This window comes from Cololabis saira, chromosome 22, assembly GCF_033807715.1.
Source record: "Cololabis saira isolate AMF1-May2022 chromosome 22, fColSai1.1, whole genome shotgun sequence".
NCBI lineage: Eukaryota > Metazoa > Chordata > Actinopteri > Beloniformes > Belonidae > Cololabis > Cololabis saira.
In genome coordinates this window covers 34,490,707-34,509,106 of record NC_084608.1, presented here as the reverse complement: position 1 = coordinate 34,509,106, position 18,400 = coordinate 34,490,707, and the positions used below count along the sequence as shown (strand labels likewise).

Here is an 18,400-nt window from a genome sequence, read left to right as displayed (position 1 = left end):
TTTCCGGATGTTTGATAGATTATAACTCTGATTTAAATCTGCAGAATTGCACTGGATGTATAATTTGTTGACTTTTTTCTATCTTGAATGTATGAGTTTGTGTTTAACAGCAGCTAACAGTCGTCCCACTGCAGTGAGGCGAGTAATCGGACCAAACCGTGGTTCTGGAGGAGTCACTGAGTCATTTCATCAACGACCTTATCATGACCTCATCATGACCTCACCGTGACCTTATCATGACCTTATTATGACCTTATCATGACCTCACCATGACCTTATCATGACCTTATTATGACCTAATTATGACCTTATCATGACCTCACCATGACCTTATCATGACCTTATCATGACCTTATCATGACCTCACCATGACCTTATCATGACCTTATCATGACCTCACCATGACCTTATCATGACCTAAACATGACCTTATCATGACCTCACCATGACCTTATCATGACCTAAACATGACCTTATCATGACCTCACCATGACCTTATCATGACCTCACCATGACCTTATCATGACCTTATCATGACCTTATCATGACCTCACCATGACCTTATCATGACCTTATCATGACCTCACCGTGACCTCACCATGACCTTATCATGACCTCACCATGACCTAAACATGACCTTATCATGACCTCACCGTGACCTTATCATGACCTTATCATGACCTTATCATGACCTCAACATGGCCTTATCATGACCTTATCATGACCTCACCATGACCTTATCATGACCTTATCATGACCTTATCATGACCTCACCGTGACCTCACCATGACCTTATCATGACCTCAACATGACCTCACCATGACCTTATCATGACCTCACCATGACCTTATCATGACCTCACCGTGACCTTATCATGACCTTATCATGACCTTATCATGACCTCACCATGACCTTATCATGACCTTATCATGACCTCACCATGACCTTATCATGACCTCACCATGACCTAAACATGACCTTATCATGACCTCACCGTGACCTTATCATGACCTTATCATGACCTTATCATGACCTCAACATGGCCTTATCATGACCTTATCATGACCTCACCATGACCTTATCATGACCTTATCATGACCTTATCATGACCTCACCGTGACCTCACCATGACCTTATCATGACCTCAACATGACCTCACCATGACCTTATCTTGACCTCACCATGACCTTATCATGACCTAAACATGACCTTATCATGACCTCACCGTGACCTCACCATGACCTTATCATGACCTCAACATGACCTCACCATGACCTTATCATGACCTTATCATGACCTTATTATGACCTTATCATGACCTCACCATGACCTCACCATGACCTTATCATGACCTTATCATGACCTCAACATGACCTCACCATGACCTTATCATGACCTTATCATGACCTCACCATGACCTTATCATGACCTTATTATGACCTCACCATGACCTCAACATGACCTTATCATGACCTCACCATGACCTTATCATGACCTTATTATGACCTCACCATGACCTTATCAAGACCTTATCATGACCTCACCGTGACCTTATCATGACCTCACCATGACCTTATCATGACCTCACCATGACCTTATCATGACCTTATTATGACCTCACCATGACCTCAACATGACCTTATCATGACCTTATCAAGACCTTATCATGACCTCATCATGACCTCACCGTGACCTTATCATGACCTCACCGTGACCTTATCATGACCTCACCGTGACCTTATCATGACCTTAACATGACCTTATCATGACCTCACCGTGACCTTATCATGACCTCACGTGACCTTATCATGACCTTATCATGACCTTATGACCTCATCAACTAGCTGTCTTGGTGATGTCACTAACTAGCTAGCTCACCAACAGCTCGTTAGTGACCTTATAATGGCCTTATCAATGACCTTTATCATGACCTTATGACCTCCCAGTGACCTCACCGTGACCTCGTCCCCAGCAGAAAGCACCGCAGCTTCTTCATGCAAATAAAAGTGATTCAGCCGCTGTTTCTGTTGCCCTTTTTTCTTCCTTTTTTATTATTGTTCTTTTGTCAGAAGGGTTTTACTTTGGTCTGAGGTCGGGGGATTAGTTGAATTCAATTCAATTCAATTCAATTTTATTTATATAGCGTCTAATACAACAGAGTTGTCTCTAGACGCTTTCCAGAGATCCATACCCAGAACATAAACCCCAGAGCAGTTATTACATAAACAATGGCAGGTAAAAACTCCCCTAGTGGGAGAAAAACCTTAAGCCAAACAGTGGGAAGAAAAACTCCCCTTTAGGAGGGAAGAAACCTTGAGCAGGACCAGGATCATAAGGGGGGACCCTCCTGCCGAGGGCCAGACTGGTGGGTCAGGGACGGCAACAGCACAGCAGGCAGGTGGAAGCAGCAACGGGATGACCAGGGGTGGGGACCGCAGGCCAGCACGCAGCTCCCGAAGCTCCGGCCCAGTCAGCAAGCCCAAGGTTGGGGTGCAGGGTCGGGGAAAGATTGAGAAGGGGCAGGGCCAGGGAGAGGAGTCTTGAGGGACGAACCTTCTCCCCCGCCCAAAAGGGGCCGTTACCCTGCCCCTCTCACTCCCACACTGCAGGTTCCGGTGTCCGGCAAAGGATGCTGCAACATGGACAAAAGAGAGAAAAGGGAGGAGAAGGGGGGGCCAGCACAAGAAACTACAGGAGCGACTCTAACACACTAGAGTTTACACTACCTAGAGATTTACCAACACCAGCTAGAGGTTTACTAAACACTAACTATAGGCTTTACTAAACAGAAATGTTTTAAGTTTAGTTTTAAAGGTGGAGGTGGTGTCAGCCTCCTTAACCCAGATTGGAAGTTGGTTCCATAGTAGTGGCGCCTGATAGCAGAACGCCCGCCCTCCAAATCTACATTTGGATACTCTAGGAACTACGAGTAAACCTGCACTCTGAGAACGGAGAGCTCTGCCAGGAACATAAGGCACTATCAGGTCTTGCTAATAATGCGGAGCTAAGCCGTTTTGGGCTTTATACGCAAGTAATAACATTTTAAATTGAACTGAATTTTACGGGTAACCAATGGAGCGACGCTAACACTGGAGAGACGTGGTCTCTCCTGCTAATTCCTGTCAGCACTCGTGCTTCTGCATTTTGGATCAGCTGGAGCCTATTCAGCAAATTACTTGGACATCCTGCTAACAACACATTACAGTAATCTAGTCTAGAAGATACAAACGCATGAACTAGTTTTTCTGCATCACTCTGCGAGAGGATTTTCCTAATCTTTGCAATATTACGGAGATGGAAAAATGCCATTTTACAAACCTGATTAACATATGGTTTAAATGACAAATCCTGATCGAAAACAACACCAAGGTTTCTCACAGTTGCACTGGAAGCCATCGCAACACCATCTAATCCCTTCCTAAGATGCTCTGGACCAAGAATGATAACCTCTGTTTTATCTGAATTTAGAAGCAAGAAATTTCTGGACATCCAGTCCTTGATGTCCCTAAGACATGCCTGAAGTTTAACTAACGGTTCTGTTTCATCCGGCTTCATAGACAAGTAGAGCTGCGTATCATCAGCATAACAATGAAAGTGTATGCCGTGATTCTGGATTATACTTCCCAATGGCTGCATGTATAAACTGAACAAGATTGGCCCTAGCACTGAACCCTGCGGAACACCATAACAGACCCTCGACTGTTCTGAAGAAACCTCATGTACATGAACAAACTGGAACCTGTCAGATAGATATGATTTAAACCAACATAGAGCTGTCCCTTTAATCCCAACAACATGCTCTAACCTGTGCAGTAAAATGCCATGATCTATAGTGTCAAAAGCAGCACTGAGGTCCAGTAGAACCAGTATGGACACTAATCCCTTATCTGAGGCCATAAGAAGGTCATTCGTGACTCGAACCAGTGCTGTCTCTGTGCTATGATGCATTCTGAACCCTGAATGAAAGACTTCAAACAGATCATTTCTATACAAATAGTCACATAACTGGCTTGAAACTGCCTTTTCCAGAATTTTAGACACAAATGGAAGGTTGGAAATTGGTCTATAATTAGCTAAGGTGTCTGGGTCAAGAGAAGGTTTTTTAAGTAAAGGTTTGATTACTGCCACTTTGAAAACCTGTGGTACATATCCTAAACTTAGGGATAAGTTAATTTGGTCCAGTATTGTCGTACCAATAAGAGAAAAAATATGTTTGAATAGTCGAGTCGGGATGGGGTCTAACATACATGTGGTAGACTTAGCTCTATTGACGAGTGAAGTCAGCTCAGGGAGGTCTATAGGATCAAAATAGTCTAGAGACAAGTCAGAGCCTAGGGAAGTCGCTAAAGCTGAAGAAACGCCCACAACAGGCTGGTTGATTTCTTCTCTAATTCTCGTGATTTTACTGTTAAAGAAGCTCATAAAGTCTTCACTACTGAGAGCTGCAGGAATGCACAGCTCCACAGAGTTGTGACTCTTTGTCAGCCTGGCTACAGTGCTGAACAGAAAACGTGGGTTACTTTTGTTATCTTCTATCAACGTTGAATAATAAGCTGTTCTTGCTTTGCGAATGGCTTTTTTATATACTATTAGAATATCTTTCCATTCACGATAAGAGTCTACAGACTTACAAGAGTGCCACTTCCTTTCCATTTTACGCACGTTTTGTTTCAACATGCGGATATCTGAATTATACCAGGGAGTTAAGCTCCTGTGGCTAGAAACCCTCCTTTTCAAAGGAGCAACTTCATCTAAAGCTGAATGCAACAAATCAGCAGTGTTACTAGCAAGAAAATCAACATCAGAGGTAGAACCCAGGTCACTGGCCTCGACTACATCACTATCACTATTTTCCACTGTCGTAAGATAAGCAATGGCCTCCCTAAATTTAACAATAACTTCATCAGACAAACATCTGCTAAAATAATACCTCCTATTTTGCACTTCAACATCAACAAAATTAAATTCAAACGTTATTAAGTAATGGTCGGATAAAAGGGAGTTTACAGGTGACACCAACAGACCATCAGTTTCAACACCGTAGGTGAGAACGAGATCGAGAGTATGATTAAAACAGTACGTCGGTTTATCCACTTTTTGTGAGATACCCATTGATTCTAGAAGAGAATCGAAGGCTAATTTAAGATTATCGCTTTCAACATCGATATGAATATTAAAATCACCCACTATGATGAATGTATCTGCGCTGATCAATAATCCAGAAAGGAAATCTGAAAATTCAGACAAAAACTCTAGATAAGCACCAGCAGGGGGCCGATACACTACCACTAACACAACTGGCTTCTCTGATTTCCAGCTCGGAAATTTCAGACTAAGCGTGAGGCTTTCAAATGTATTATAATTGCACTTAGGTTCAATTTTTGTTTGGAGACCGGAGTTATAAATTGCTGCGACTCCTCCGCCTCGGCCCGTGTTTCTAGGAATGTGATGATTAAAGTAGCCGGGCGGAGTTGATTCATTCAAACTAACATACTCTTCCTCCTGTAACCATGTTTCTGTTAAGCAGAAAATATCACTCCTACTCTCTGTAATTATATCGTTTACTAACAGAGACTTGGAGCTTAACGATCGTATATTTAGTAGTCCGCATCTAATTTTTCGGTCTCTTATTGGTACCAAATGTGCATTGGTTTTAATTTTTACAAGGTTATTTTGGTTAACGCCTCCAAAACGCCGCACCTGGTGAACTTTTGGAGGGCGGGGAACTGCAACCACTTCTATTTTGCTAGGCACCTGGCCAGAGTCGCCAATATCATGTAATCCTACAGTTTTAGAGTCGCTAATAACATAATGCAATCCTACAGAATGAATGTGCTCTCAATCCTCCTGCACCGATAAAAAACCTGAAAATGATCGGATTTCCTCACGAAACATGAAAGTAAATCTGACCTGGACGGCTGCAGCGTTTCAACCACTAGCTGCTTTGGGTGAGGGTTAGGATTAGGTTTTAGGGTGAGATTTATATAGCGTCTAATACAACAGATGTTGTCTCTAGACGCTTTCCAGAGATCCAGAACATGAACATAAACATAAACATAAACATAAACCCCCGAGCAATTATTACATAAACAATGGCAGGTAAAAACTCCCCTAGTGGGAGAAAAACCTTAAGCCAAACAGTGGCAAGAAAAACTCCCCTTTAGGAGGAAGAAACCTTGAGCAGGACCAGGCTCATAAGGGGGGACCCTCCTGCCGAGGGCCAGACTGGTGGGTCAGGGACGGCAACAGCACAGCAGGCAGGTGGAAGCAGCAACGGGATGACCAGGGGTGGGGACCGCAGGCCAGCACGCAGCTCCCGAAGCTCCAGCCCAGTCAGCAAGTCCCAGGTTGGGGTGCAGGGTCAGGGAAAGGTTGAGAAGGGGCAGGGCCAGGGAGAGGAGTCTTGAGGGATAAACCTTCTCCCCCGCCCAAAAGGGGCCGTTACCCTGCCCCTCTCACTCCCACACTGCAGGTTCCGGTGTTGTGCATTCAGAGATGCTCTTCGCCACCGGCAGAGGATGCTGCACCATGTACAAAAGAGAAAAAAGAGGAGAGAAGGGGGACCAGCACAAGAAACTACAGGAGCGATGGACAAAAATGATAGCTATGAAATACTTATAATAAATAAAAATGGAAATGGAGAAGAGAGGAAGAGGAGAGGAGAAGAGGTCATCAGAACAGGGACACCTGGGGGGCGTGGCCTCCCAACAGAACGTTAGTTTGAGGCAGCTTGTAATTACCCTGCACCCCCCCCACCCGGAGGGGACTCCCCTGAAGAGAGAAAGGGACCCCCCCCGAAGGGACCCCCCTACCCGGAGGGATCCCCCCCCCAGTTAAGGAGGTAATGAGGCTCCCTGGATGATGCAGACTCCTTAACAACCTCTCTCTGAGGATGATGAGCGTCTTCACATCCTCCAGTCAGAAGAGGGGGAGTTTCCTCTCTCTCCCTCCTCTTCTCTCTCCACCCGTTTCAAATGCTATCAGTCCACTGAATAGGAATGTATCATGTGTAATCAGAGCCTTGAATGGTGTGAGTAGATGGGATACCGTCTACCCGCTAGATTTCTGTCATTATTCTTTGGGTTGATAATGGCTTTCTCTATGTATTTTAACCCAGCTACTGGTATTGAAAACCAAACTTAGGCTCAGTAGATGTTTTGTCACCATTCTTTGGTTTACAGGGTTAGGTTTAGGATTAGGTTTTAGGGTGAGGGTTAGGATTAGGTTTTAGGGTTAGGATTAGGTTTTAGGGTTAGGATTAGGTTTTAGGGTGAGGGTTAGGATTAGGTTTTAGGGTTAGGATTAGGGTTAGGTTTTAGGGTGAGGGTTAGGATTAGGTTTTAGGGTGAGGGTTAGGATTAGGTTTTAGGGTGAGGGTTAGGATTAGGTTTTAGGGTTAGGATTAGGGTTAGGTTTTAGGGTGAGGGTTAGGATTAGGTTTTAGGGTTAGGGTGAGGATTAGGTTTTAGGGTGAGGGTTAGGTTTAGGTTTTAGGGTGAGAGTTAGGATTAGGTTTTAGGGTGAGGGTTAGGTTTTAGGGTTAGGGTTAGGATTAGGTTTTAGGGTGAGGGTTAGGATTAGGTTTTAGGGTGAGGGTTAGGTTTTAGGGTTAGGGTTAGGATTAGGTTTTAGGGTGAGAGTTAGGATTAGGTTTTAGGGTGAGGGTTAGGTTTTAGGGTTAGGGTTAGGATTAGGTTTTAGGGTGAGGGTTAGGATTAGGTTTTAGGGTTAGGGTGAGGATTAGGTTTTAGGGTGAGGGTTAGGTTTAGGTTTTAGGGTGAGAGTTAGGATTAGGTTTTAGGGTGAAGGTTAGGATTAGGTTTTAGGGTGAAGGTTAGGATTAGGTTTTAGGGTGAAGGTTAGTATTAGGTTTTAGGGTGAAGGTTAGTATTAGGTTTTAGGGTGAAGGTTAGGATTAGGTTTTAGGGTGAGGGTTAGGTTTTAGGATGAGAGTTAGGATTAGGTTTTAGGGTGAGGGTTAGGATTAGGTTTTAGGGTGAGGGTTAGGTTTTAGGTTTTAGGGTGAGGGTTAGTATTAGGTTTTAGGGTGAAGGTTAGGATTAGGTTTTAGGGTGAAGGTTAGTATTAGGTTTTAGGGTGAGGATTAGGATTAGGTTTTAGGGTGAGGGTTAGGATTAGGTTTTAGGGTGAGGGTTAGGATTAGGTTTTAGGGTGAGGATTAGGTTTAGGATTAGGTTTTAGGGTGAGGGTTAGTATTAGGTTTTAGGGCGAAGGTTAGGATTAGGTTTTAGGGTGAGGGTTAGGTTTTAGGATGAGAGTTAGGATTAGGTTTTAGGATGAGAGTTAGGATTAGGTTTTAGGGTGAGGGTTAGTATTAGGTTTTAGGGTGAGGGTTAGGATTAGGTTTTAGGGTGAGGGTTAGGATTAGGTTTTAGGGTGAGGGTTAGGATTAGGTTTTAGGGTGAGGGTTAGGATTAGGTTTTAGGGTGAGGATTAGGTTTAGGATTAGGTTTTAGGGTGAGGGTTAGGATTAGGTTTTAGGGTGAGGGTTAGGATTAGGTTTTAGGGTGAGGGTTAGGATTAGGTTTTAGGGTGAGGGTTAGGATTAGGGTGAGGGTGTGTGTAGGTGATGTAAATACATAGAGAAAGTCATTATCAACCCAAAGAATAATGACAAAAATCTAGCGGGTAGACGGTATCCATCTACTCACACCATCTATCCATCCATTTAAAAAGACAAAGCTGACTGTAAAACATGTACAAACCAACACAAACATATAAAATAGTTTTATAATAAAATTAAAAACAAAGTTAGAAGAGCAAAGTAATTAAAAGTGATTACGGAGCTAGATGAAGGAGGGACTCACGTGTTCGGTTCACCGGCAGGTGCAGTTCTGCTGCTGACCAGCAGAGGGAGACATAGGTAAAAAAAAAAAAACCACAGGAGGAGAGAAGTGGCAGGACCTGGACCAGGACCAGGACCTGGACCTGGAACCAGGACCTGGACCAGGACCTGGACCTGGTCCTGGTCCAGGTCCTGGTCCAGTTCTAGTTCCACCTGGACTGATTCTCCAGAATAAAAGCCTCTCAGACGCCCCTCCAGAATAAAAGCCTCTGAGACGCCCCTCCAGAATAAAAGCCTCTCAGACGCCCCTCCAGAATAAAAGCCTCTCAGACGCCCCTCCAGAATAAAAGCCTCAGACGCCCCTCCAGAATAAAAGCCTCTGAGACACAGGCCCTCCAGAATAAAAGCCTCTGAGACACAGGCCCTCCAGAATAAAAGCCTCTGAGACACCCCTCCAGAATAAAAGCCTCTGAGACGCCCCTCCAGAATAAAAGCCTCTCAGACACCCCTCCAGAATAAAAGCCTCATAGACGCCCTCCAGAATAAAAGCCTCTGAGACGCCCTCCAGAATAAAAGCCTCTGAGACGCCCCTCCAGAATAAAAGCCTCTGAGACGCCCCTCCAGAATAAAAGCCTCTGAGACGCCCCTCCAGAATAAAAGCCTCTGAGACGCCCCTCCAGAATAAAAGCCTCTGAGACACAGGCCCTCCAGAATAAAAGCCTCTGAGACGCCCCTCCAGAATAAAAGCCTCTCAGACGCCCCTCCAGAATAAAAGCCTCCCAGACGCCCCTCCAGAATAAAAGCCTCTGAGACGCCCTCCAGAATAAAAGCCTCATAGACGCTCCTCCAGAATAAAAGCCTCAGACGCCCCTCCAGAATAAAAGCCTCCGAGACGCAGGTTAATTTATCAGGAAACTCTTTATTCACAACATTGATTGGGTGCGATGACATCATCATCGTGGGCGGGGCTAACGGGAGGAGGAGACAGCGAATCAGCATCGATGCTGCCGGACGGCTGTCAGTCTGATTGATCACTGATCAGCTGATCGGTGATTGGTCCATCCCAGCGAGACTAAATCCAAACAAACTCCAGGTTTCGTTGCAGCTCCTCCTCCTCTTCCTCTTCCTCCTCCTCCTCCTCCTCCTCCTCCTCCATCTCTTCTTCCTCCTCCATCTCTTCCTCCTCCTCCTCCTCCTCCTCCTCTACTCCACCACGGTCTTCTGGGTCTCGTACATCTTCCCGATGGAAACCTGAACAAACACAGACACACTGGTCAGCTGGCTGGAACACACCGTCCAGAGGGAAAGTCTACACCAGTGTCTGGGGGGCGGGAAACTTCGTCTGCTTTCAGGATATGCAATTGTTAAAATAAAAGTAATCCTGGTTTTACGTTCCAAAAACAAACCGTGAAAAGTGAAATCAGCGAAGTAGCAACTTTTTTTTTTTTTTTTTACAATTATACAAGGCTTCAAATTGCGGAGATCAGCGCCGCCGCGACCCGAGTTATTGGATTTGAACGGGAGTCAATGAAAAAGTATTATGAAAAAAAAATACAATTAAAGCTGCAAGCAGTGATGGACGGGCCCTCGCGCGTGCAATTTTCACCAATAAAGGTCAAGGACTCCAAACTAAGTCCGATGACACCACCCACGACGCTCTATGTCAAACCATTCAAAAGTTATGGCAGAAAGAAGGAACTTTCAAATATGGACCAATCAGATGAAGGGGCGTGAGCATGAGGCTCCTTTTAAGAAATGAGACTCTCTAGCGCCACCCTTCACCACGACGGCCGTTGGGGGTACTGCAGCCAACAGTGAAGCCGGCACGGGAGAACGGGGAGAACGTGCCTGTTCAAGGCAAAGGAGAGATACACTAGAGGATCATTCTTTTGGGTTTGGAATGCTTCATATGACATTATTACTAGAAAACTTAAAATGTATATGAATTATTTTCATAAATCCTGCCTCAAGCTCCTTTAAGTTGCGACATGATACAGGTGTGTACCGATTTTCGTTCATGTACGTCAAACCGTATTGTGGGGCTTGAGGCACAAAGTCTTCTAGGGGGCGCTGTTGAGCCGTTAGGCCACGCCCATTAATGCAAACCATTAAATATCACATTTATCGCCAGGCCTGACTTGGTGCAAAATTTGGTGACTTTTGCAGGACTTGGTGTCCAGCAGGACATCGTCCCTGGTCAGAGGTTTGGGCCCCAGGGGGCCGTTAGTTCATTCATAATTAACATTGTTATAATTCATGAATGTCTTTGAATCATTTATGTGTTTTTTGTTCACTGGTGACAAACACAGGAAATGATTTCATTACTTATTACTATATCATTCTTCAACATTTAATCATACTACTACTCCGACAGGTTGTTAAAGGAAAAATGTTTAACATTTTTGCTCTCGTACTAAAAGACACATTTTCCTGGCAATTATATTTTGTGTGTATTTTATACGTTGGTGACGGCAGCGCGGAGGAACGAGGAGACAGTTATGGACCAGTGAGAGTGTGTGAGTGTGTGTGTGTGTGTGTGTATATATGTGTGTGTATGAGTGTGTGTGAGTGTGTATGAGTGTGTATGTGGTCACGGTTTAACATCGATTCTGCTTTTTCTCAGTGCTGAAACACGACAGACTAACACAATCAAATATGATACAACTCATACATGAACTCTCTCACACACTCACACGCACGCACAATTATACACACACACACACACACACACACACACTCTCCAAAGCCCAATCCCAATTCTCCTTCACTCGCCCTTCTTTTCTCCACTCGCACTTCTTTTCTTCCCTAAGCCCTAAAAAAGAAGGGGGAGATTTTAGGGCACTTGAGATCTAGGGCACTTGGCCCAGGTGCCTGTCCCAATTCTCCCCCTACCCCTCGTTTTCATCCCTTCCCTGATCAGGAAGCTGAGAGCCAAAAGCTGTTTTAATTTCAGCTGTAGCGCTGTTAATATGGCACTTTATTAAGTTTTAATATTTTCTCAGGTATAATGGTAACCTTAAGATCCCCAACCGGGGCTCAGTTTATCCAAATAACGCCTGTTAAGAAATTTGACCCGATGTTTTCGGAGATGAGAAGAGCCACCGGCCCCGGGGAGCAACCTCAGCTCACAGCCCGAGAAGAGACGTTTCCGCCGGGTCAGGCTGCTCCGTCAGCCCCGGGAGAGACACTCTCTCCCGGGACGCAGCTCTGTTGAGAATCACGCCGGCTGAAATAAATCATTTAGGAATATGTTGGTTTAATAGATGAAATCTAACAGTTGTAGCTACGCCTGTTAAGAAATTTGCTCCGAAATTTAGAGATTTCTGTCTGCCGGGTCCGGAGCTTGGGTCCGCGTTAAATCGACGCAGAGCCTACGGCGTAGGTTGCGTAACCTCCGCCGTAGGCTCTGTGTTGGTGTAACGCGGACCCATAAATCCCTTTATTCTGGCGTGATCTTCGGCAACTTTATCTGAAAGTGTGTAAATTACCCAGATAACAGCTGGATTACTTTGTGGTTTCTGAAGACTATTATATCAGAAACATCCAAAACAAATCTGACGAGTCACAGGATTATTTCTCTCTATTTCTCTGAGACCAGTCTGCCTGTTTGCCTTCGGTCGGCGAGTCAAATCGACGCAGAGCCTCTTTTTTTCATACCCCCTCGCTCGCCAAGTCAGCATCTGAAATCCCTCGATTTGAAGGGGCTATTCTCAGCCCCTAGCCCTCGTTATGCCCCCTCCCCCTAGGTGAAAAGAGGAATTGGGACACCACTACCTTCACGGGAACGCGCAAAAGTTAGGGTTAGGGAAGAAAAGGAGGGCGAGGGGGAGTATTGGGACGCACCCCAACTCTCTCCTCTCTCTCTCTGAGGAGGCCCCGCCCCCCCGTCCTGATTGGCTGCAGCGTGTGGGAGGGTGAGGGGGCGGGGCCTCCCTGGACCAATCAGCAGCCAGGAGGCTCGGAAATGGAAATGACTGCAGCTCCGACAGAGAGATGCCCCACATGTGTATATATATATACAGTTGTATGAAAAAGTTTGGGCACCCCTGATCATTTTCAAGATTTTCCTTTATAAATCATTGGTTGTTGGGATCAGCAATTTCAGTTAAATATATCATATGGCAGACAAACACAGTGCTATTTGAGAAGTGAAATGAAGTTTATAGGATTTACAGAAAGTGTGCAATAATTACTTAAACAAAAGTAGGCAGGTGCATAAATTTGGGCACCCTTGTTGTTTTATTGATTTGAATACATTTAGCATTAATTATTGGAACACAACAGTTGTTTGTTCAGTTCATTGACCCTTCACCTACATACACAGGTGAAGCCAATCAAGAAAAAGGGTATTTAAGGTGGCCTGTTGTAAGTTGTTCACCTCTTTGCATCTTCTTTGAAGGGTGGCAACATGGGAGCCCCAAAACAACTGTCAAAATACCTGAAAACAAAGATTGTTCAACATCATGGTTTAGGGGAAGGATACAAAAAGCTAGCTCAGAGATTTCAGCTGTCAGTTTCCACTGTAAGGAACATAGTGAGGAAATGGAAGACCACAGGCACAGTTCTAGTTAAAGCCTGGAGTGGCAGGCCAAGAAAAATCTCAGATAGGCAGAGGCGAAGGATGGTGAGAACAGTCCAAGTCAACCCACAGACCAGCTCCAAAGACCTACAACATGATCTTGCTGCAGATGGTGTCACTGTGCATCGTTCAACTATTCAGCGCACTTTGCACAAGGAGATGCTGTATGGGAGAGTAATGCGGCGGAAGCCTTTTCTGCGCACACGCCACAAACAGAGTCGCTTGAGGTCTGCTACAGCACATTTTGACAAGCCACCTTCATTTTGGAACAAGGTGCTGTGGTTATTTGGACATAACAAGCGGCGGTATGCATGGCGGAAGAAGAACACAGAATTCCAAGACAAACACTTGCTACCCACAGTCAAATCTGGTGGTGGTTCCATCATGCTGTGGGGCTGTGTGGCCAGTGCAGTACTGACAATCTCGTTAAAGTTGAAGGTCACATGGATTCCAGTCAGTATCAGCAGATTCTTGCCAACAATGTTCAAGAATCAGTGACAAAGTTGAAGTTGCGCCGGGGCTGGATACTTCAACAAGACAACGACCCTAAACACTGCTCAAAGTCTACTTCATTCATGCAGAGGAACAGGTACAACGTTCTGGAATGGCCATCTCAGTCCCCAGACCTGAATATTATTGAAAATCTGTGGTGTGATTTAAAGCGGGCTGTCCATGCTCGGAAACCATCAAACCTGACTGAACTGGAGATGTTTTGTAAAGAAGAATGGTCAAAAATACCTTCAACCAGAATCCAGACCCTCATTGGAAGCTATAGGAAGCGTTTAGAGGCTATTATTTCTGCAAAAGGAGGATCTACTAAATATTTTTTATGTTGGGGTGCCCAAATTTATGCACCTGCCTACTTTTGTTTAAGTAATTATTGCACACTTTCTGTAAATCCTATAAACTTCATTTCACTTCTCAAATAGCACTGTGTTTGTCTGCCATATGATATATTTAACTGAAATTGCTGATCCCAACAACCAATGATTTATAAAGGAAAATCTTGAAAATGATCAGGGGTGCCCAAACTTTTTCATACAACTGTATATATATATATATATATATATATATATATATATATATATATACACACACACACACACACACACACACACACACACACACCGTATTGGCCTGAATATAAGACGGTGTTTTTTGCATTGAAATAAGACTGAAAAAGTGGGCGTCGTCTTACATTTGGGGTCTAGACGTTATACCTATTCACACCGCTAGATGGCGCCAGTTATCTTTAAATGCTGAACTTAACTCCCCAGGCCAAAGCGAACCCCTGTCACGAAGAAGAAAAATAAAAATATAGTATAAGAAAGAAAAGAGAAGAAAATAAGAGAAGAGATAACAGAAAGTGGAGAAACGTAGCGACAATCAGGAGAAAAGAGGGTGGAAGATCAGCAGGTAAACCGGCAGCTGAGGAGAAGTTATGATGCAAACTTCAACATGATGATTTGAATGAGGCAAAATAACATGTTTTTTCTCTCCAATATATTGTTATAATCATTTGTTTCAGATGTACCGTCATTATTTTCTGCATGGGCGTAACCACGCATTCTTTGGGGGGGTCGTGTCCCCTCCAATATTGGGGAAATACCAATCTGTCCCCCCCAATATTATGTATAAATATGTTAAATATTTCCTCTTATGAAACCTGGCTCAACAGTCCGTCTCTTGTTATTTCCGATTATTTACAGATCAATTTATTTCCCTTTATAAGGAAAACTAAAGTGTGTGACCACCCCCCTCCCAATTGTACACTTGGTTGCGTCCATGTAACGCCGGCTCGGTTTGAAGCGCCGGCTCCGACCGCTAAACGACAGAGGAAACAATAGAAAGGGTTGTATGTTAAACCATGGAGGGAGCAATGAGTCCTTCTTTACCCAAAAAGTGGAAAAACCAGGACATACAACGTTTTTTTCATACAGTAAGCAACTAGATAGCTAAAGAGGAGTGATGTCAAACTGAGTGTGTTAATTTTTGAATTAATTAGAAATATTTAACTCGTTAAAAAGGGCTCTTTGTTAGTTGAGATAGCTAAGTTAGATTGAAGTGAAGAGACTGGTATATGAAGCTAGAGGACATAAAGCATCCATTAATACCAACGATGTCATGATAGCTTGTCACAAAGGGGGCTAAATAACAAATTAGGCTAAATTCTGGTGGGGGGAAAAACTTTTTTTTTGGGGGGGGGGGGGGGGGACAAAAACGGTCCAAATCATCCCCCCAGTAAAATTTCCATCCCTTTTGTAATTTCATTAATGAATGTGGTTTTACTGCTATTTCAACATTTAGAGTCATCACCAGAAAAATAACACCAGAAAAATAACTTATTTGACAATTTTCACCTGTTTCAAGTAAATTTTCACTTGAAATAAGTAGGAAAATCTGCCAGTGGGACAAGATTTATCTTCTTATTACAAGCAAAAAAATCTTGTTCCACATGCAGATTTTTCTACTTATTTTAAGTGAAAATCTACTTGAAACAGGTGAAAATTGTTGTTTTTTCCAGTGATGAGTCTTGTTTTAAGTGTAATAAGATTTTTTTTAACTAAAATGAGACATTTTAACTAGAAATAAGACAAATATTCTTGTTAAGATTGTGAGTTTTTGCAGTGATCCATGTTACTTATCCTGTGAAGGACAGAGTCATATTGATAAGTTCAGAAAAGTGTTTTTTATTGTTGTGTTTTGATGTATTTGATGTAAGCCCAGTGGATATTTAAAGCTTACAGAAGGCTGCATTTAACTGCTGCTATGTCATTCCTGCAGTATTTCTGCAGGTGTTTTGGTCACTGCTATTATTTGTAATATATTATATTATTTGTAATCAGCACAACTCTTGTACTGCGTCTAACGCTAGTAATACAAGCAAAATATTCAATGTATCAAGTGAAAATGATCCTCAGGGTCAGTTATTGTTCTTCTGGTACAATAATATTGTCTGGTCATAATGCAGGCAGCACAGAGAGACAGGGAGAGGGATGCTGTCAGGACAGGCCAGACAGGGACAGTCTCTGAAAACATGGATGATCAGGTGAGACACTGGAATACAAGACTCAACAGCTTGATGACATTTGTTTTAACCTAAGCATACAGACATGGCTAAGAACAACAATGGCGCAGACCCGGCTAAACAACATTGCCATTTGCCATGTGCATCAAGAGAAATTGGATGCATTGGACAGGAAACATATCTGTGAGAGACTAGTTGACTTAAACGATGAACGCCTCCATGTTTTTGGATCATTTATTTAGATGATACCCTTCCATCTCTGCCCCTGCTGCCTTCTCTGTAGTTGCAGTACCTTTACACATACTCACCCCATTTTTACACATAGAGAACAATACATGCAACACTAATAATAATAATAAATAAAAACAAAGAATGCACTGAGAGGAGTTAAGAAACTGAGAAATGTAAATTGTTTGTTGTTTGTTCAGTCTTGTATGCACTTTTACTTTTAAACTATTTTTTACTGTCAAATGAATAAATCTGTATATATATTCAATTAACATCAATATTTTACATTTAATTCTTTGTACAAATCTATGATTTCGTTCACATTAAACATTTCAGTGTAAATGTGCAGACATTCATTTTGAGACAAATCAACAATATACAAATTAACTTGGAATTAAAAGTCCATCGTCTGCTATGGACTTTTTGTCGTTCCAATCACAATATTTACATCAACATGCTTTAGGTATGTAATTTTTCCCCACTGGAAGCTATCCTATTCGCTACTATCTCAGAGAAATTGCAGACTATTCCTGTAAATGTGATTTCAGATGGTCAATAAATAAAAATCATAGAAATGTGGGAAATGCACCTTTAAAAAAAAATTCTGGGGGAGGGCTCTCATTTGGACCCCCCCAATGTCTATACCATGGTTACGCCCTTGATTTTCTGTATAAAAATTGAATTTGGTGTTCAAAAAGTCTTTCTTCAAACTTGAGTCTTGAGACCGTAACCCCCCCCCCCCCCCCCCCTCTACCCCCCTACAAACTCCCAGCATCCTCCTCTTCCTCTTCTGCTCTCAGCCTCCCGTTGCTGCTGCACTCCATGGATTTCATCACACTGAGAGAGTGTGTGTGTGTGTGTTTATGTGTATTTATGTGTGTGTAAGAGTATATGTGTGTGTGTGTGTGTGAGAGAGTATATATGTGTGTGTGTATTTGTGCATGTGTGTGTATTTGTGCATGTGTGTCTGTGTGTGTGTGCAGGAAGCAGCAGCAGTCCACAGTTTCTAAGAATAGAAGACAAACAAAAGTACCAGAAGACGAGCCCCGTTGAGGGGGCGTGGCCGGGTCAGGGGGCGGGGCTTGTGTTGATCATGGATCTATTAATAAAAACTGGATGGAACATCGAAAATGGCCGCCCATTCATTTCAATGTAATTTGCTCAGCCAGCGCATACGCCGAAAAAATGTCTGACTTCCGGGTTTACTTCCGCGTTAAGGGGCCCATAGAGCAGTCACCTCCCATCATGCCCCGGGGCAACATCCATGGCACCGACACGGCCGTGACGTCACGCCCAGAAAGAGACTTTTCTTTGACTTTTCTGGCCGTTATAAAACATTTTTGACGGATATAAAGTCCATGACTTAAAAATATAGAATACAAAGATTAGTAATTGCCGGTGATTACAGCTGGAGGTTCCTGTGAACAGTTTTAGAGGCTTCTCTTTTACTATTGCGGTCTATGGGAAAAAAGCTTTCTGGGCCCCATGGGATTTTTTGTTGCAGTACCGCGGCTGGCCACTGGGAGGAACCGGCGTGCTGCTGAGTGTGAGACTGGGGGGCTGGTGGGACCAGGCCAGGGGGCGTGGCCAGGCCAGGGGGCGTGGCCAGGGGGCGGGGCTTGTGTTGATCTCATTACTTCCTGGTTCCAGGTTTTCTGATGGAAAGATGCAGCAACTCCTGCAGCTGCTGCATCAGCAGAGACTGGACCGGATCAGACCGGATCAGACTGGAAAGGACCGGCTCCTTCACTCCTCTACC

The 18,400-nt window shown here is 43.7% G+C and overlaps 1 protein-coding gene across 1 annotated transcript in view; it reads right to left on the bottom strand.

Moving 5' to 3' along the window:
* Nucleotides 1-9,959: 9,959 nt before the first annotated feature.
* The window catches only part of LOC133423154 (LYR motif-containing protein 4B), a 13,737-nt gene continuing 5,296 nt past the window's right edge, over nt 9,960-18,400 (bottom strand). Inside the window, exon 3 of the mRNA XM_061713299.1 lies at nt 9,960-10,057. Coding sequence (XP_061569283.1) covers nt 10,010-10,057 — 48 coding nt within the window. The 3' untranslated portion in view covers nt 9,960-10,009. The remainder of the gene's footprint in view (nt 10,058-18,400) is intronic.